The 17,923-nt window shown below is 44.9% G+C and overlaps 1 protein-coding gene across 3 annotated transcripts in view; it reads right to left on the bottom strand.

Moving 5' to 3' along the window:
- Positions 1-17,917, bottom strand: part of ENOPH1 (enolase-phosphatase 1) — a 31,852-nt gene extending 13,935 nt beyond the window's left edge. Inside the window, exons 1-2 of one of the 3 annotated variants that reach the window (XM_011941759.1) lie at positions 17,203-17,917; positions 2,084-2,185 (exon numbers count right to left, since the gene is read on the bottom strand). In XM_011941759.1, the coding sequence (XP_011797149.1) occupies positions 2,084-2,185; positions 17,203-17,286 (186 nt within the window). In that variant the 5' untranslated portion in view covers positions 17,287-17,917. The remainder of the gene's footprint in view (positions 1-2,083; positions 2,186-17,202) is intronic. The other 2 variants (XM_011941760.1, XM_011941761.1) reach the window with 2 other exon arrangements.
- Between the last annotated feature and the right edge of the window lie 6 nt (positions 17,918-17,923).

Here is a 17,923-nt window from a genome sequence, read left to right as displayed (position 1 = left end):
AGGGAGGAAAGTAAAGTAAGTCCTCATTTAACATCATCGAAAGGTTCTTGGAAACTGTGACTTCAAGTGACATGACCTTCTCAAATAATGTCATTTCCTTCAACATCATTTTGTTATAACATTTATGTGGGAAAAAAATTGGTTTTGTTATAGTTGGTTTAAAATTGAAAATTGAAATTTAAGTGCCATTTCACTTAAAGTCAGTTTCCAAGAACCTAAAAACAACATTAAGTAAGGACTCATTGTATTTCAGATTAACCCTGAGTTATCCAGAAAATTAAACAAACCCAAATATTCCATGCCCAAAGGACATAACTACATTTCGAATCCTAATTCCTAACAGTAAAACACCTACAGAGAGCATTCCACAGTATCCAATATAGAACTAACTAGAAAATAACTGCCAGTGAGTTAGCTCTGCAGACCGTTTAAGATCTTTGCCATAGAAGCAATTTTAACAAGAAAAACAACAGAGCAGGAGTTCCGTAGCACACAATGTGGAAGGAAAAGACAGACTGATGACTGGTGGGAAGAGAACAGAACAAAGCACAGGAGACCAAAGGAGGTATGAGGGCTGGGTCAGAGTGAGTTGGGGTGAGGAGTATGGGTGTGAGGACCCAGGAGCACTGTAGAGGGGGCAGCAGGGACCTGCAGTGAGGAAGGAGGGAGTGCAAAATGATGAAGTACTGTCATGGAGAATGACGTAGCTTGGATGTGTGTCCCTGCCCAAATTGCACATTGAAATGTAATCCTCAATGTTGGAGGTGAGGCCTAGTGGGAGGTGACTAGATCGCGGGGATAGACTTCTCATGAATGGTTTATTTAGCACCATCCCCCTTGATGCTGTCCTCGCAATAATAAGTTCTGGCTGTTTCAAAGTGTGTAGCACCTCCCCTCCCCACTCTCTTGCTCCTGACTTTCACCATGTGAGACACCTGCTCCTGCTTTGCCTTCCATCATGACTAGAAGCTTCCTGAGGTCTCCCCAGAAGCAGATGCCACTACGTTTCCTGTATAGCCTGTAGACCTGTGAGCCAATTAAACCTCTTTTCTTAAAAATTACCCACTCTCAGGTATTTCTTTACAGCAATGTAAGAACAGACTAATATAGAGATGTTAATAAAAAATGCAGGGACTGCTCAAAACCTTTTGCATTCTACCTAGAAAGGACTTTTTTTTTTTTTTTTTTTTGAGACGGAGTCTTGCTCTGTAGCCCAGGCTAGAGTACAGTGGCGCCATCTCGGGGCTCACTACAACCTTCGCCTCCCATGTTCAAGCAATTCTCCTGCCTCAGCCTCCCAAGGAGCCAGGACTACAGGTGCCTGCCACCACATCCAGCTAATTTTTTGTATTTTTAGTAGAGGCAGGGTTTCACCATTTTGGCCAGGCTGGTCTCAATCTCCTGACCTCGAGTGATCACCCACCTCGGTCTCCCAAAGTGCTGAGATTACAGGTGTGAGCCACCATGCCCAGCCTAGAGTTGCCTATTTCTAGAGCTATTTAAATTGCCTAAAAATGCCATATATTTGCAAACTTAGGCCCTTTCTGGGTGGGCTGGGGGTGGTAAGCTCATGCCTGTAATCCCAGCACTTTGGGAGGCTGAGGAGGGTGGATCACTTGAAATCAGGAGTTCTAGACCGCCTGTCCAATGCGGTGAAACCCAATCCCCACTAAAAATACAAAAAATTAGCTGGACATGGTGGCAGGCACCTGTAGTCCCAGCTACTCGGGAGGCTGAGGGAAGAGAATCGCTTGAACCCAGGAAGCAGAGGTTGCAGTGAGCTAAGATCGCACCACCACACTCCGGCCTGTTCGACAAAGCGAGACGTCATCTCAAAAAAAAAAAAAAAAAGAAAGAAAGAAAGAAAGAAAACAAAGAGCAACTCCAGAAACAACAAACTGACATGATCCAGTCTTTAATTATGTACTGTGAATTCCTAAGCAGGCAACTCACTAAGTCACTGCAACTTCCATCCCTTATCAAACCAGGGCACTTATTTTACAAAATGCTCATAGCATGTTCTAAATCTCCAGGTATCCTCATTTCTAAGACACTTGGGAATGTAAGACAGAAATGTCCCAACCTGTTTCCTCAAAAGACTGACATCCTGCTGGCACTCCTCTTCTTCCCAATGTGTCTGCAGATACTCTTTAACATTTTCTTCGATGTAAGGAAATAAAATGTCCTGGGTAAAAGAGTAAAAGAAAATACAAGAGTTAGCTTGTATCAGTTGTACAAGATCCAGTTCTTCCACAATCTTACCTTACATAACTGTAATAAATAAATCAGTGGAACTCTTTATAAAAATTGCTGCTGTGACTATAAGAGCAAGAAAGAGAGACAGAGGCCAAGAAACAAATAAACTAGACCAAGAGTTGGCAATACAACCTGCAGACCAAATCAAGTCCACTGCCTATTTTTGTAAATGAAGTTTTATTGGAACATAGCCACACTCATTTATTTAAATAATGTCTGTGGCTACTTTTACATCACAATGGCAGAATTCAGTATTTGCAACCAAGACCATAGGGCCTGCAAAGCCTAAAATCTTCACTGTCTGGTCCTTTACAGAAAAAGTCTCCCAACTACGGAACTAGATGGCTAGACCAAAGGTCCTTGAGTACATGGATCAAGTGTGTCTTGCTCACAGCTATATCCCCAATGCATACCACATTATTGTACATATCACTCAAACAATCTGCTGAAAAGACTGGTGCCCATGCATGACAAGTATTTAAAAACAAACAAACAGACTTGACCACCATGACTCTTTCTTGGTAACCAGACTACCTTTGGAGCATCCTATAAGAAAGTGACATGCAGCCGGACGCGGTGGCTCACGTCTGTCATCCTAGCACTTTGGGAGGCCAAGGTGGGCGGATCACCTGAGGTCAGGAGTTCAAGACTAGTCTGGCCAACATGGTGAAACCCTGTCTCTACTAAAAATACAAAAATTAGCCAGATGTGGTGGCAGGCACCTGTAATCTCAGGTACTCGGGAGGCTGAGGCAGGAGAATTACTTGAACCTGGGAGGCGAAGGTTGCAGTGAGCCGAGATTCCCACCATTATACTTCAGCCTGGGGGACAGAATGAGACTCCATCTCAAAAAAAAAAAAAAGATACGCAAAACAATTCAGTAATAAATAACCTGTCAGTAATCCATGCATTAGGAATTTCTTTCCCAGTCAGGCTTCTACCTCTTCTTTTTACTAGCTATGTTCAAATAACTTATGCTCCTGAGCCACAGTTTTCTCATTTGCTACACAGGAATAATACGAGGCAAAGTCACTGGAGGATTGGACTGTCTAACAGAAGGCACCTGATATCTTACCACTTAATATGTTCTTCTTTTTTTCTTTTGAGATGGAGTCTTGCTTTGTTGTCCAGGCTGGAGCGCAGTGGTGAGATCTTGGCTCACTGCAACCTCCTTCTGCCTCCCAGATTCAAGAGATTCTCCTGCCTCAGCCTCCCAAGTAGCTGAGATTACAGGCACCTACCACCACACCTGGCTAATTTTTGTATTTTTAGTAGACATAGGGATTCACCATGTTGGCCAGGCTGGTCTTGAACTCCTGACCTCAAATGATCCACCGGCCTCAGCCTCCTAAAGTGCTAGGATTATAGGCGTGAGTCACTGTGCCTGGCAATATATTCTTAACATATTCTCCAGCACACACAGTTAAACTGAGCAAGGATCACCCAAATTTCATGATAAATAATAGTAGAGAAGTTCCCAGAAGATAAATCACAAGCAGAACCAACTTATTCATTCAACTTTCCTGAGGACTGACAGAGAGCAGGACACTGGAGTTATGAACCATAGCCATTCTTCTCAGAGAACTCAAGGAAATAAAAGGTGCAAAGTTTCAAACAATACTGAACGTTTGGGAACAGCTTTAGAAGTTGGAGATTACTTTAGAGTTCCTTCCTGATCATCCAATATGCCCCTCCCCTCATCTATAAAATGCGCCACTGTACTGAGTCATCACACAAAGCTAGAATTTAGTATAACATCTGGACTATAAACATTATTTGCTGCCAGGCATGGTGGCTCATGCCTGTAATCCCAGCAGTTTGGGAGGCCAAGGCAGGAAGACCACTCGAATCCAGGAGTTCAAAACCAGCCTGACCCTGTCTCCACAAAAATTAAAGAGCTAGCTGGGCATGGTGATGCACACCTGTAGTCCCAGCTACTTGGAGGGGCTGAGACAGGAGAATTACTTGACCCAGGAGGTTGAGGCTGCAGTGAGCTGTGCTTGCATCACTGCACTCCAGCCTGGGTGACAGAGCGAGACTCCTACTCAAAAAAAAACTTATTTGCAGTCAACATGTTAGCAGACTGTACTATTTTAGTGCAAAGGGGTTACTGCATAAAAGTATGTACATGGAATAATCAACTAAATTATGAAAATTTTATCCAATCTTTACACATACTTATTGAGAGTATCTGTAAGAAAATACAATGCCTTCAAGTTACTTATAAAATAGCCTGGCATGTGCTATCATACATTATAAGAATTTGTTTTTTTTTTGAGACAGAGTCTAAAAATACAAAAATTAGTTGGGACATGGTGGTGCGGAGTAGCTGGGAGCACCCGCCACCTTTATATTTTTGGTGGAGACAGGGTTTTAACGTGTTAACCAGGATGGTCTTGATCTCCTGACCTCGTGATCCGCCCGCCTCAGCCTCCCAAAGTGCTGGGTTTACAGGCGTGAGCCACCGCGCCCGGCCCCCATTGGTGGGCTATTATTTCTTTTTTTTTTGGAGTGCAGTGGCATGATCTTGGCTCACTGCAACTTCCGTCTCCTGGGTTCTTCAGGTTATCCTCCCACCTCAGCCTCCTGAGTAGTCAGGACTACAGGCGTGAGCCACCACACCCAGCTAGTTTTTTTAATTTTTACTAGAGATGGGGTTTCGCCATGTTGGCCAGGCTGGTCTCAAGCTCCTGGACTCAGGTAATCATCCCACTGCGGCCTCCCAAAGTGCTGGCATTACAGGCATGAGCCACCATGCCCGGCCCCACATAAATTTATTTTGCTTTTTATTCTCTAACATTAATAGAGACATAGGCCTGGGCTCGGAGGCTCCACCTGTAATCCCACCACCGTGGGAGGCCAAGGCCAGCGATCACTTGAGGTCACGAGTTTGAGATCAGCCTGGCCAACATAGTGAAACCCCGTCTCTACTAAAAACAAAAACTTAGCCAGGTGTGGTGGCTGGTGCCTGTAATCCCAGACACGAGAATTGCTTGAACCCAGGAGGCAGAGGTCTCAGTAAGCCAAGATCACGCCGCTGCATGCCAGCCTGGGCGATAGAGCAGGACTCTGACTCAACAACAACAAACAAAATTAAGTGGCTTGATGGTTCCTAAATATAAATCATATCATACAAATAATTAATAAAACAGGTTACAAACAGTATGTAAAGCATAATCTTATTTGGGGGGATATTTAACACACTGAACAAAATATAAGAGAACATGAAAAATGTTTTTAAAGGTTCTCTCTGGGTTATGACATTAAAAGAAACTTTTTTGCATATCTCTTTTCTACAATAAAAATGTACAACCTTAATAGTGCAAAAAGTTAGCAAAATTAAATGTTAAAAAAAAAAATCAGAGATTGCCGACAGTGCTTTTCTTTTTTCTATTTTTTTTTTTGAGACAGTCTTGCTCTGTCAGCCAGGGTAGAATACAGTGGTGCGATCTCAGCTCACTGCAACCTCCACCTCCTGGGTTCAAACAATTCTGCCTTGGCCTCCTGAGTAGCTGGGATTACAGGTGTGCGCCACCACACCCAGCTGATTTTTGTATTTTTAGTAGAGACGGGGTTTCTCCATGTTGGCCAGCTAGTCTTGAATTCCTGACCTCTGAGATCCCCCCATTTTGGCCTCCCAAAGTGCTGGGATTACAGGAACCACCACCAAGCTGGCCTGCTGACAGCGTTTTAAACAAAATCACCCCCTACAAAGAAAAATAATTAAAGGCTGTATCCAGAGAATAAAATTACGGGAAATTACATGCAACGGACAAGAAGAGCCAGTTATCTGAGGCAGTATGACTGAGGAATTTAGCAAAATCCAAATTCCAATCAGAGTGACTAGACTGTGACTTCAACAGAACAGAGCTTATCAGCACAGGTAGTGAATCAGCTATACTATGATCAATCTGAAGAACCACATTTGTGCTGAGCCACTTTTCTTCCCTGGCTCAAAGTCACTTACTTTGATGATCTTGCCACCTAGCATCTTTCTCTATTATAAGGTTAGCCTTCCCATGCAGTCTTCCCACAGATGTTTACTGTCAGATGTCTGTGATAATAATATTAGGAAAATGTAATACATTAGGTTTTTTTAATTTATTGTTTTTTTTCTTCTTCTTCTTTTTGTAGAGACAGAGTCTCACTACATTGCCCAGGCGGGTCTTGAACTCCTGGGCTTAAGTGATCCTCCCATCTCAACCTCTCAAAGTGCTGGGAGTAAATAACTGTCACAAGATCTGATGGTTTTATTTTATTTTATTTATTTTTTGAGATGGGAGTCTCGCTCTGTTACCCAGGCTGGAGTGCAGTAGCGCGATCTCGCCTCACTGCAAGCTCTGCCTCCCGGGTTCCCGCCATTCTCCTGCCTCAGCCTCCCGAGTAGCTGGGATTACAGGCGCCTGCCACCACATCTGGCTAATTGTTTGTATTTTTAGTAGAGACAGGGTTTCACCATGTTAGCCAGGATGATCTTGATCTCCTGACCTCGTGATCCACCCGCCTCGGCCTCCCAAAGTGCTGGGATTACAGGCGTGAGCCACTGTGCCCAGCAATCTGATGGTTTTATAAAGGAGAGCTCCCCTGAACATGCCCTCTTGCCTGCCACCATGTAAAACGTCCCTTTGCTCTTCCTTTGTCTTCCACCATGATTGTGAGGCCTCCCCAGCCATGTGGAACTGTAAGTTCATTGTACCTCTTTCCTTTATCAACTACCCAGTCTCAGGTATGTCTTTATTAGCAGCATGAGAACAGACTAATACACCAAGCTTTGTTTAAATACTTCTAACAATGAAAATTGCTACTTCTTGGAGTGGTCCATGCTATCTGCCAGATAAGTTTCAGCAGTTATGGTATTAGAATTGCTCCTCAAATAGGCTTCCTAAAGACCATAGTAGGAGCTATCAAAAAGTTTCTGCATTCTGGCTGCCACATGGTCTCAGGAATTAAAATCCTACTGTCCTCATCTTCATGGGGGTAAACAGGGCTGGACCCACACGAGGGATGTAGGTTGAAAACTGAAACCTTAGGAATGAACATCAGATTTCACATGTGCATTCAAAATGGATTAATCGATGTTGTGCTGATAAGACAAAAGATAATCCCATTAAGGAGATTAAATTATAATTAGCAAAAGATATGCTGTTATCTAATTAAGTGCAATGAATCACACTGAACAAGGGATGGTTATCAGTACAGAAGGGCTAGTAACTGGAGTAAGGTTTTAAGAAGCAGCACAAAAGAGACAGAATCTCCATTATCTCCAATGAGTTCCAGAGAGGGAACTTGACTGGCCCAGAGTCCTAGTCCTTAACAGTGGAGGGGAAAGGAAGGCATTCACATTCATCTCCTTGAACTTGCCTAACATCCCTGCAAGGTAAGCCCTTTTTCATAGATGAAGAAACTGAGGTTCAAAGAGGTTTCACTGCAGGTGCAGAGTAAAGCCAGGACTCAAACCCAGGCCTATCAAACCCCAACACCTGAAGCCATCCAGCTCTCATGGGTGAATGACTTCAAGGAACACTACTCACTAGGATTATCTAAATCCCTGGATCTTGACAGCATATTCTTTATGGAAATTTCTAATATAGCTTTGATTCCCCAAAGAGGTTTCATACTAAGAAAATGAGAGATTATGGTTCACCCAGCAGTTCTGTAACATTTCCTATAAAGCATCAGCAATAATAACTCAAGAAGTTATAGTAATGGGAGTAACTGCCAACGTTTACTGAGCACTTAGTATGACAAGCACTTCTCTTTTCTACCTATAATCACTCCTTTGTGATCTTATCTAATTCCATGACTTTAAATACCATTTATACTAATGATCCCCAAATTCTTACCTTTGGCTTGGACCTTTTCCAAATGCCTACCCAATATCCCCACTTGGATGTCTATTAAGTATCTCAAACTAAACACGTCTGAAACCGCACTCTTGATTCCATCCCTTAATCCTCCTCCTCCCTCTACATATCCACATCACAGTACACGACAGAGCCATCCTTCTAGATGCTCAGGCCAAAAACCTTAGAGTCATCTTTGACTCCTTTCTCTCAAACTCCACATCCAACCAATCCATCAGCAAATTCCATCAGCTCTACCTTCAAAATATATTCAGATCCAATCACTTCTCACCACTGTTACCACGAAGCATTCAAAATTTACTCAACTTACTGATAATGCATGGCCTGAATAATGTCATTTTAATCTTCATAATAACCCTATGAAATAGGAGCTCCTACTTCCTCCATTTTTCAAAGGCACATAAAGGTTAAGTACAAATTAACAAACTGGGATTACAGTTTATCAATCAGGTCTTTCTTTTTGAGTTTGTAGAGTCAGATCCCTGGAATCTACCCCCTGTCAGATCAGGGGGTGAAGATCTTTACCCCCATCAAAGCGATCTAATTAGCTTCCTGAACTTACGACGACTTGGACCCATACGAGACCAGACCAGGGAGTTATCGAGTCTCTTGGAGTCCAAGTATACACAAGCTTAACTGTCAAACACTGTTCTGATAGTGAGCTCCAAAGTCCCACCCAAGGTCTCAATGCTGAAATTACCATTAGTGTCCAAATCGCACGCCTTAGTTTCTCTTTACTCAGTAAAGGGGTATCAGGTCCACACTTTTTAGACTTAAGAAAACGAACTTGTTAGAAGGTCACATCATGAATCACTGGAAAGAAAATCAAGCTAAGAAATGAACCCCTCATACACATACGTAGAAGGCAAACAACCCCCTTCTGTCCTAAATATGTTCTGTCTTCGAAAAGAAGCGCATTTTCCTGAAATGGTGTCACCTGGGAAAGGTGCAGAGAGGAGCCAGAAGGGCCTCTGAGGATAAAGCTACCAAGTTTCCACACAACTCTTTAGTGAGCTGATGGGAAAATGGTCCAACAGGATTAGGGCGGGTTGGTTTCCACTCCTCTTCTGACCTGCACCTCCACCAAAACCAATTTTGAAAATCAAATGAGTTGATAAATGTGAAATTCAAAGTTTCATATAGAAATAACCTTTTATTGTAAAAAAGAATACTTTTTTTTCTTTAGTGGAGTGGTAACACAGGGTAAGCTGTAAGGATAGAAAATGTTAAGAACCATCAGACAAAGAAGAAGTAAGCACTTTTCAGGGCTAAACACAGGGTATCATTTTAAGTCTGTACCAGCAAGATAAAATCCAGCCTATGTATTTAAAATACAGGGGTTATAGCTTAAAATTAGTGTCCCTTTTAAAAATTGTTAGTTATTTTTTTGATCATGCCACTGCATTCCAGCTCTGTCACCCAGGCTGGAGTGCAGTGGCACAATCACGGCTCACCACAATGTACCTCCTGGGCTCAAGTGATCCTCCCACGTCAGCCTCCTGAGTAGCTGGGATTATAGGTGCACACCACCATGTCCAGCCAATTTTTTATTCTTTGTAGAGATGGGGTCTCCCTATGTTGTTGCCCAGGCTGGTCTTAAACTGCTGGACTCAAGTAATCTCCTCGCCTCGGCCTTCCAAAGTGCTGGGATTACAGGTGTGAGCCACCATGTCTAACCCCTTTTACTCAATCAGTCTGACTACATATCTTTCAAAGATCTCTCTGACTTTACTGTGTACCTAGGGAAAAAAACAGAAGGAATATTCACCAAATTTTTAATGGTCACCTCTGGGTGGTAGGAGCATATCAGGGCTTTCGCTCTCTATATCATACTCTTCTTTATCTGCAATTTTATAATTAAGGTGAACTAATTTTCTAGGAAGAATATTTGGGGAGGGTAGGAAAACCTTTCCTCTAGTCTTACATTAACAGATGCAAGTTTCTATAGAATAACATATTTCACTTTTTATCTTAATTTTGTTAATAAAATTTTCTCTTTTATGACATTTAATTTCCATTATCAACTGGTTCATCCTCTAAAACTTGTAGGTTTTGGAAATGTTGAGTCAATGAATTCCAATGCCACTCTAGAAACACTTTCAGTTAAATCATCCAAATATAATAAAGTACCACCTTGAGGAAATCTGAAATAGCAAGGATTGTAGAGTGTGGAAGAAACTGAATCCCAGTCCCTCCCAACCCATTCCAGAATGCATATCACCATCACCCAGCCTGTATGGCACGCCTGATATGTTAGCACTATGTGAGGCTCTGGTCCTTGCCCTTGAGGAGCCTTCCATATAGCCTGGAAAAGAGGACACACCTCCAACATCACAAGTCAGCTACTGGCTCCAGCAGCAAATACTACACATGGTACTGGCAATGAGTGCAGAGGACGTGCTTAAATAGGTCCTTTAGAAGCAGAGGTAGCTCTTACTTCCATATTCCCACAGCTTAGCACAATAAGTAATTTTTTTTTAAGTTCATGAGTGCATGAGCCCCACACTTGGGGAGGAAAAGGTATGACATTCCAAGTTGGAAGAATGGTGGCAGCAAGAAAGGGCATGATTGGAATGTGCATGTTCAGCTATGTAAAGTGTAAAGGAAGAGAGGGATAGAAAGTTGGAAAACCCAATTTGTTGAAGTCTCATCTCACAGCCAATGGGAGACTACAGAGGACTTTGATTGTGCAAAGGTAACCTATTTATGTAACTGTCTTCCTTTCTAGGTTCCCTGAGGGTGACGGTTGGGTCTTAAGGACTCTGGATCCCTACCATATCCTGGAACATGACAGGTATTCAATTAAATGTGAGGGAAAGGAAAGAAAGATTGATTAGGCTGGAAAGATTATGCTAATGCTACAATACTGAAGGTTCTAGAAAAATAAAGAACCAGAAATCAAGGCCAGAGGTGCTTTCTATTTTTATAATTTTTTTTTAAGACATGGTTTTGCTATGTTGCCCAGGCTGGTCTCAAACTCCTAGCCTCAAGTGATCCTCCAACCTTTGCCTCCCAAAGTGTTCGGATTACAGGGGTGAGCCACCATGCCCAGCCTGAATTATTTACTTAATGCAGATTCCTTCGGTTCCAACGATGATGATGAGGAGGAGGAGGACACATTCTGTGTGAGAACAGGATGAACATGACAGTCTCAGCTTTAGGGAACTAACAGGTGGCTGGGTGAGCAGATTGTCTAAGGCTCGTGTGGTAGGCAGCCCAGGTCTCCTGAATCCTAGGTGAGGCCCCTCCCAGCTAGGTGGGACAGTTTCCTTCCAGAGGAGGCTAGAGGAGCTTTGTATCTACTTTTTTTTTTTTTTTTTGAGACAGGGTCTTGCTTTGTCATCCAGGCTGGACTGCAGTGGCACGATCATGGCTTACTGCAGCCTTGACCTCCCAGACTCAAATGATCCTTCTACCTCAGCCTCCTGAGTAGCTGGGATCACAGGTACATGCCACTACACCTGGCTAACTTTTTTTATTTTTAGTAGAGACAAGGTTGTGCTACGTTGCCCAGGCTGGTCTTCAACTCCTAGACTCAAGCAATCCTCTCACCTTGACCTTTCAAAGTCCTAGGATTACAGGAGTGAACCACCAAGGCTAAGGCTCTATCCACCTCTTGATATACACAAGACGGTGATTCTCCAAAGACTCCTCACCTTGTTTCAAGCCGAGTCAACAAAAATCCTCTCACATACTACCATGAATGTAATTGGGAAACACTGCCCTAAGCAGTAGAAAAGGTTGGGGAGAAGGGGGCAGTGGTTTATCAACCCATCAGTAACTACTTATCTGCCATTCCAGTGCTTCCACAAATTCTTAGAGATCAACAATATCCTGCATCTTATTTTTTTTTTTTTTTTTGTGACGGAGTCTCGCTCTGTCGCCCGGGCTGGAGTGCAGTGGCGCGATCTCAGCTCACTGCAAGCTCTGCCTCCCGGGTTTATGCCATTCTCCTGCCTCAGCCTCCAAGTAGCTAGGACTACAGGCGCCCGCCACCTCGCCCGGCTAGTTTTTTGTATTTTTTAGTAGAGATGGGGTTTCACCATGTTAGCCAGGATGGTCTCGATCTCCTGACCTCGTGATCCGCCCGTCTCGGCCTCCCAAAGTGCTGGGATTACAGGCTTGAGCCACCGCGCCTGGCCTGCATCTTATTTTTAACGTATCTCTGGGTAGGGCAATAAGGAGCAGACTAACTGGGAGTAAACATGGTGGAAGTAATTGGAAGCATGGTAGGTTTCAGGAAATGTAAGTTCCCTCTTTTCCTTACCAATTCTTCCTTCATAAGTACTTTCTATTTCCTCTCCAGTCTGATACTTCCTGCATTATCATCAGTGTTTCTATAGGACTTCATAATTTTCAAAGGCTTTTGCATTTAACCTTCATCACCACCTTTATAAACAAAACATATCCTAGTAACCCATCCTTGTGGATGAAAAAGCCTAAATCCATAGACTGAATGAAGACACGGAAAGAGACCCTATTACAGTTCCTGGTGTCAGTAATAAATAGTACAGGTAGAAGAATGCTTCCAGTTTGCCATCCCTTGTAGGCTTTATTCTAGCTGTTTCATCGTGTGGGCAGAGTGCACATCATACGCTTCTCAATGCTGGCAATAATAGAAGTAATAATACTTATCAAATGGATGTTTAACCAAAGTTGGGAGATAACTATCAGACTTCAAGCTGCCTTCCTAGAAAGACTATAATTTAATATAGCAGTTTTCATAAGAAAGATGTCAACTGCAACACTCCCCAATTATCTTCTAAAATACATTTTTAGAATATAAGAGGACATAAATTATAAGCACTGTTAAATAATCAAGAATGAATTCACTATTTCTAAAAATGCTTTACCAGCCTGAACAACCCAGTGAGACCCCATCTCTGCAAAAAATTTTAAAAATTAGCTGGACATGGTGGCACATGCCTATAATCCCAGCACTCTGGGAGGCCGTGAAGGGAGGATTGCTTGAGTTCAGGAGTTTCAGACCAGTCTGGGCAACACTGTGAAAAATAAAAATAAGTTAGCTGGGCGTGGTGGTGCACACTTGTGGTCCCAGCTACTCAGGAGACTGAGGTAGGAGGATTGTTTAAGCCTGGGAGGCCGAGGCTGCGGCGAGTTGTGATCATGCCACTGTATTCCAGCCTAGGGGACAGAGGCAGACCTGGTCTCAGAAAAATAAAAACAAAAAAGAACAAACACCAGAGGTATGTGTCCTGTGGTAAAGGGCAAGGATGGTAGTGGTGGACTTAGATGCAGCGGGAACATCTAAGGAAAACTGGGCTCTGCTGCAGCTCTACTCCCAACAAGTTGCAGTGATCCTAAAGCAAGACACAAAGATGTGGTATAAACTGAAAATTTGTTACCATACACTTTTTTAAGACAGAGTCTCGCTCTTTCACCCAGGTTGGAGTGCAGTGGCACGATCTCAGCTCACTGCAACTGCTGCCTCCCAGGTTCAAGTGATTCTCCCACCTCAGCCTCCCCAGTAGCTGGGATTACAGGTGTGCGCTACCATGCCCAGCTAATTTTTGAATTATTTATTAATTTTTTTTTCTTTTTTTTTTTTGAGACAGAGTCTTGCTCTGTTGCTCAGGCTGGAAGGGAGTGGCACAATCTCGGCTCACTGCAACCTCTGCCTCCCGAGTTCAAGTGATTCTCTTGCCTCAGCTTCCTGAGTAGCTGGGATTACAGGTGCCCACCACCATGCCTGGCTAATTTTTGTATTTTTAGTAGAGACGGTGTTTCCCCATGTTGACCAGCCTGGTCTTGAACTCCTGACCTCAGTGATCCACCCATCTCGGCCTCCCAAAGGGCTGGGATTATGAGCTACCACGCCTGGTCTAATTTTTGTATTTTTAGTAGAGACTGGCTTTCACCATGTTGGCCAGGCTGGCCTTGAACTCCTGACCTCAAGAGATCCACCTGCTTTGTCCTCCCAAAGTGCTGGAATTACATGCCTGAGCCACTGCACCCAGCTTGTTATCATATACTTTTATAGCACAGTACTTCACATTGATTAAAGGACTCTCATACTAACTGTGTCATTTAACATACACAGCAGCCAAGGAAAGGAGACAGAACAGGAGGGTCCCATTTCCAAGGCTGAGTACAGTAATGGAAAAAATAAGAGTTTTTATGAATAAGACAATCTGAGTTCAAATCCCAGACATCTTCTTCAACTTTTCAGAGCCTTAGTTCCATCCTAAGTAAATGGTCTTTTAGAATGAGTCAAGGATTGAGTACTGCATGTATACAGTACTCAATGTTTCCTTCCATCATTCCACAGGAGGAAGGACTACAAGTTCACACACCTACTCTGACTTTAAAGCTCCAAGTAGACTATCTTTCAACTCCCATGCTCAACCTCTCCGTCCGCGCTCAGATTCAAGAACGTAACTCAGCATCTCTTTAAAAGGTGTTTAAAAGATTAGTCACTGAGATACTCTACTAAGTTTTTTGTTCAGGTACATTTGTGAAATGTCACTCTCTTGAAATCTCATAAAGTGTGTATGTGTGTATACATGTATGATACTGAAGGTTCTGAGAAGCCAGAATGGAACGAGTGAGCTGTTAACTATAAATAACAAAAATGAGGAAAACCAAGAAAGCGGTTACTCTGTCACAAACCAAAAAAAGGAAATTAATCAATCATCAGTATTTGTCCTGAAATTTTCCGCAGAGGTCTCTTGTGCGATTAAAAACGTGAAGAAGGTCAGGCGCCGTGCTCCTGCCTGTAATCCCAGCACCCTTGGGAGGCCGATGCGGGCGGATCACCTGAGGTCAGACCAGCCTGACCAACATAGCAAAACTGTGTCTCTACTAAAAATACAAAAATTAGCCGGGCGTGGTGGTGCACATCTGTAATCTCAGCTACTCAGAAGGCTGAGGCACCAGAATCGCTTGGGGCGGGAGGCGGAGGTGCACCACTGTACTCGCTTGAACCCGGGAGGTGGAGGTGCACCACTGTACTCCAGCCTGGGAGACAGAACAAGACTCTGTCTCAAAACAAAACAAAACAAAACAAAATGTGGGGAAGAGGCCGGGCGCCATGGTTCATGCCTGCAATCCCAGCACTTTGGGAGGCTGAGGTGGGTGGATCACTTGAGGTCAGGAGTTTGAGACCAGCCTGGTGAAACCGTCTTTCTACTAAAAATACAAAAATTAGCTGGATGTGGTTGCACATGTCTATAATCCCAGCTACTGGAGAGGCTGGGACAGAAGAATCGCTTGAAGCTGGGAGGCAGAGGTTGCAGGGAGCTGAGCTCACGCCACTGCACTCCAGCCTGGGTGACAGAGCAAAACTCTGCCTCAAAACAAAAATTAAAACCATGGAGAAAATGCTAAACTCGATTTCTTCTGAACCTATGCTAAGATGTCAAGGTACTGTGATTCTTTTAAAAGAATTTTAAGTGGTTGTTATGTTTGGTGTCCTAAAAGCATACATGGATTTTATATTATAACCTACATCAAGAAACTCATTCAGGCCAGGCGCCTTAGCTCATGCCTGTAATCCCAGCACTTTGAGAGGCCAAGAGTTCCAGACTAGCCTGGGCAACAGGGCAAAACCCCGTCTCTACAAAAAATACAAAATTAGCCAGGCATGGTGGCTCTCCCTTCCCTCCCAACTACTCCAGAGGCTGGGGCAGGAGGATGCCCTAAGCCCAGCGAGGTCGAGGCTGCAGTTAGCTGTGATTGCACCACTGCACTCCACTCCACTCCAGCCTGGGCAACAGAGTGAGATTGTCTCAAAGAAAAAAAAAGCCTCATTCACAGTTAATTTTTTTTAAAAAATGGAAACTAAAATAGAATTTAAAACCTAAGCTGCGCAGTTTCTCGGAAGATGGATTTTTCCTACTTTGTAATATACTTTGTATATCTCGACTATGATTGTGTATGCAAACACCTCTAAGAAGTACTTGCATCTACAATGAATTCTTTTTTTTTTTTTTTTTTGAGACGTAGTCTCGCTCTGACGCCCAGGCTGGAGTGCAGTGGCGCGAACTCAGCTCACTGCAAGCTCCGCCTCCCGGGTTCACGCCATTCTCCTGCCTCAGCCTCCCGAGTAGCTGGGACTACAGGCGCCCACCACCATGCCCGGCTAATTTTTTGTATTTTTAGTAGAGACTGGGTTTCACCGTGTTAGCCAGGATGGTCTCGATCTCCTGATCTCGTGATCCGCCCGCCTCAGTCTTCCAAAGTGCTGGGATTACAGGTGTGAGCCACCGCGCCCGGCCTGCAATGAATTCTTAAACCTCAGGGAGCCAAATAAAAAGACAAGGCCTGAGGAATTCTTTCAAAAATTAAAGTAACATTTCCTATTTACTTATTCTAACAGACAAAGAACAAAGAAGGAATCCGCTAAGTTGTAAGCTGAGGTGCAGACAAGTGCTGGTTCACAACGACGTCCTAGAAGGAATGCTCTGGATAAGAGCTTTAAGCGTCTACGATTTTCTGAGGAAAGTGAACGGAATCTAAACGTGTCCTATCGCTCAAAAAAATCAGCGCTGTGGACCACAGAGCCTAACAGAGTCAAATAATACAGCGTGTAGTTTGGCCACTAACAGCAAGAGTGGGAAGGGGGCAAAGAGGAACCTTGATTGCCCGACACCAGGGCCACCTGAAGACTCATCTTGACACTTCAGTCTTTCCATTTTTAGATTAGAAGCTTCAAGGACCATTAAATCGCTGCCGCTGCCACAACAGGCCCGACGGAGCAGAAAGGCTGCGCTCACCGGCAAAAGTGACCGGGTGCACACCTGCCGGGTGGGGAGGCCCACACGGTCACACCCCGCCCCGGCTTACCTGCCCTTCGGCGATTTTTAGCGTCAACTTCCATCCCTTCCCACCCGTCTGGATCCAACCAAGCCCAAGGGCGGGGGAGGGAGAAGCTAGTGCCGCGAGGAAAAGCATCCCCGCAACCCGCCGCAGGATTTCTCTCCTCCCTCCCCATTCCACAGAAGAGGCAAAGCCACATCGCCTCTCCTAACCCTCGTCTCTAATGCAAGGCCTGCAATACTTAGAAAAAAATAATAACTGTTTTTAAGGAAAAGTAACATCCCCGCTCCCTTCCGCCCCTCACCTTCACGAAAGCAATCGGGGTTGTGGTACCTTCGATATCTAACAGGATCACAGTGACTTCGGCGGGGACCGAAAGCACGACCATTTCCCTACCGGATGCTACGGGACTCGGCCTGCAGTCAGGGAGGGTGGAGGGCGGCGCCGGCTGCGTCTGCGGCCCCCGGTACCGTCCTGGGCTTCCGATGGCCCCGCGCGATGTTGGAGCCAGCGACCCAGTGCAGCCCGCCGCGCGTAGGGAAGAGAACACCTCTGCACACCTGGAAGTAGAAAAGGCGGCCGCCCAGGAGCCCCTGAACTCGTGAGCAGGACGGGGTAGGAGCCCGAGACCACGTGGGCAGGAAAAGGGGCGGGCCGTGCTGGGTTCGGCGGGGCGGGGAGGGCGAAGGCCCAGCGCCGATTGGTCGCTGTCGGGCTTCGAACGCGATCCGTCAAAATGGGCCTCGCGTGGGCGGGAACAAAGAAGCGAACGCGGGAGGAGGGTGCGCGAGAGCGCGCCCTCCGCAGACAGGTTGAGCGAGCGGGAGAGGCCCGGGGCACGTGCAGAAGGGAGCCCCGCGAGTGGCGCGCCGGGGATGTGAGTGCCCCTTGCCCTCTACTGCATCCAGCCCCCTCCCCGCCCACCGCCTCCGTCTTTGCATAGATACAGTCATCTGGCCAGCCTCCGCCCCTCCTCCCGGCCTCAGCCTGCCAGAGAGGCCGCGCGGGGCTCGGGCTTCGGCCGA

This window comes from Colobus angolensis, unplaced genomic scaffold (assembly GCF_000951035.1).
Source record: "Colobus angolensis palliatus isolate OR3802 unplaced genomic scaffold, Cang.pa_1.0 Scaffold200, whole genome shotgun sequence".
Lineage (NCBI taxonomy): Eukaryota > Metazoa > Chordata > Mammalia > Primates > Cercopithecidae > Colobus > Colobus angolensis.
Note: the sequence above shows the minus strand (reverse complement) of the source record. Positions and strands in the feature narration are given on the sequence as shown.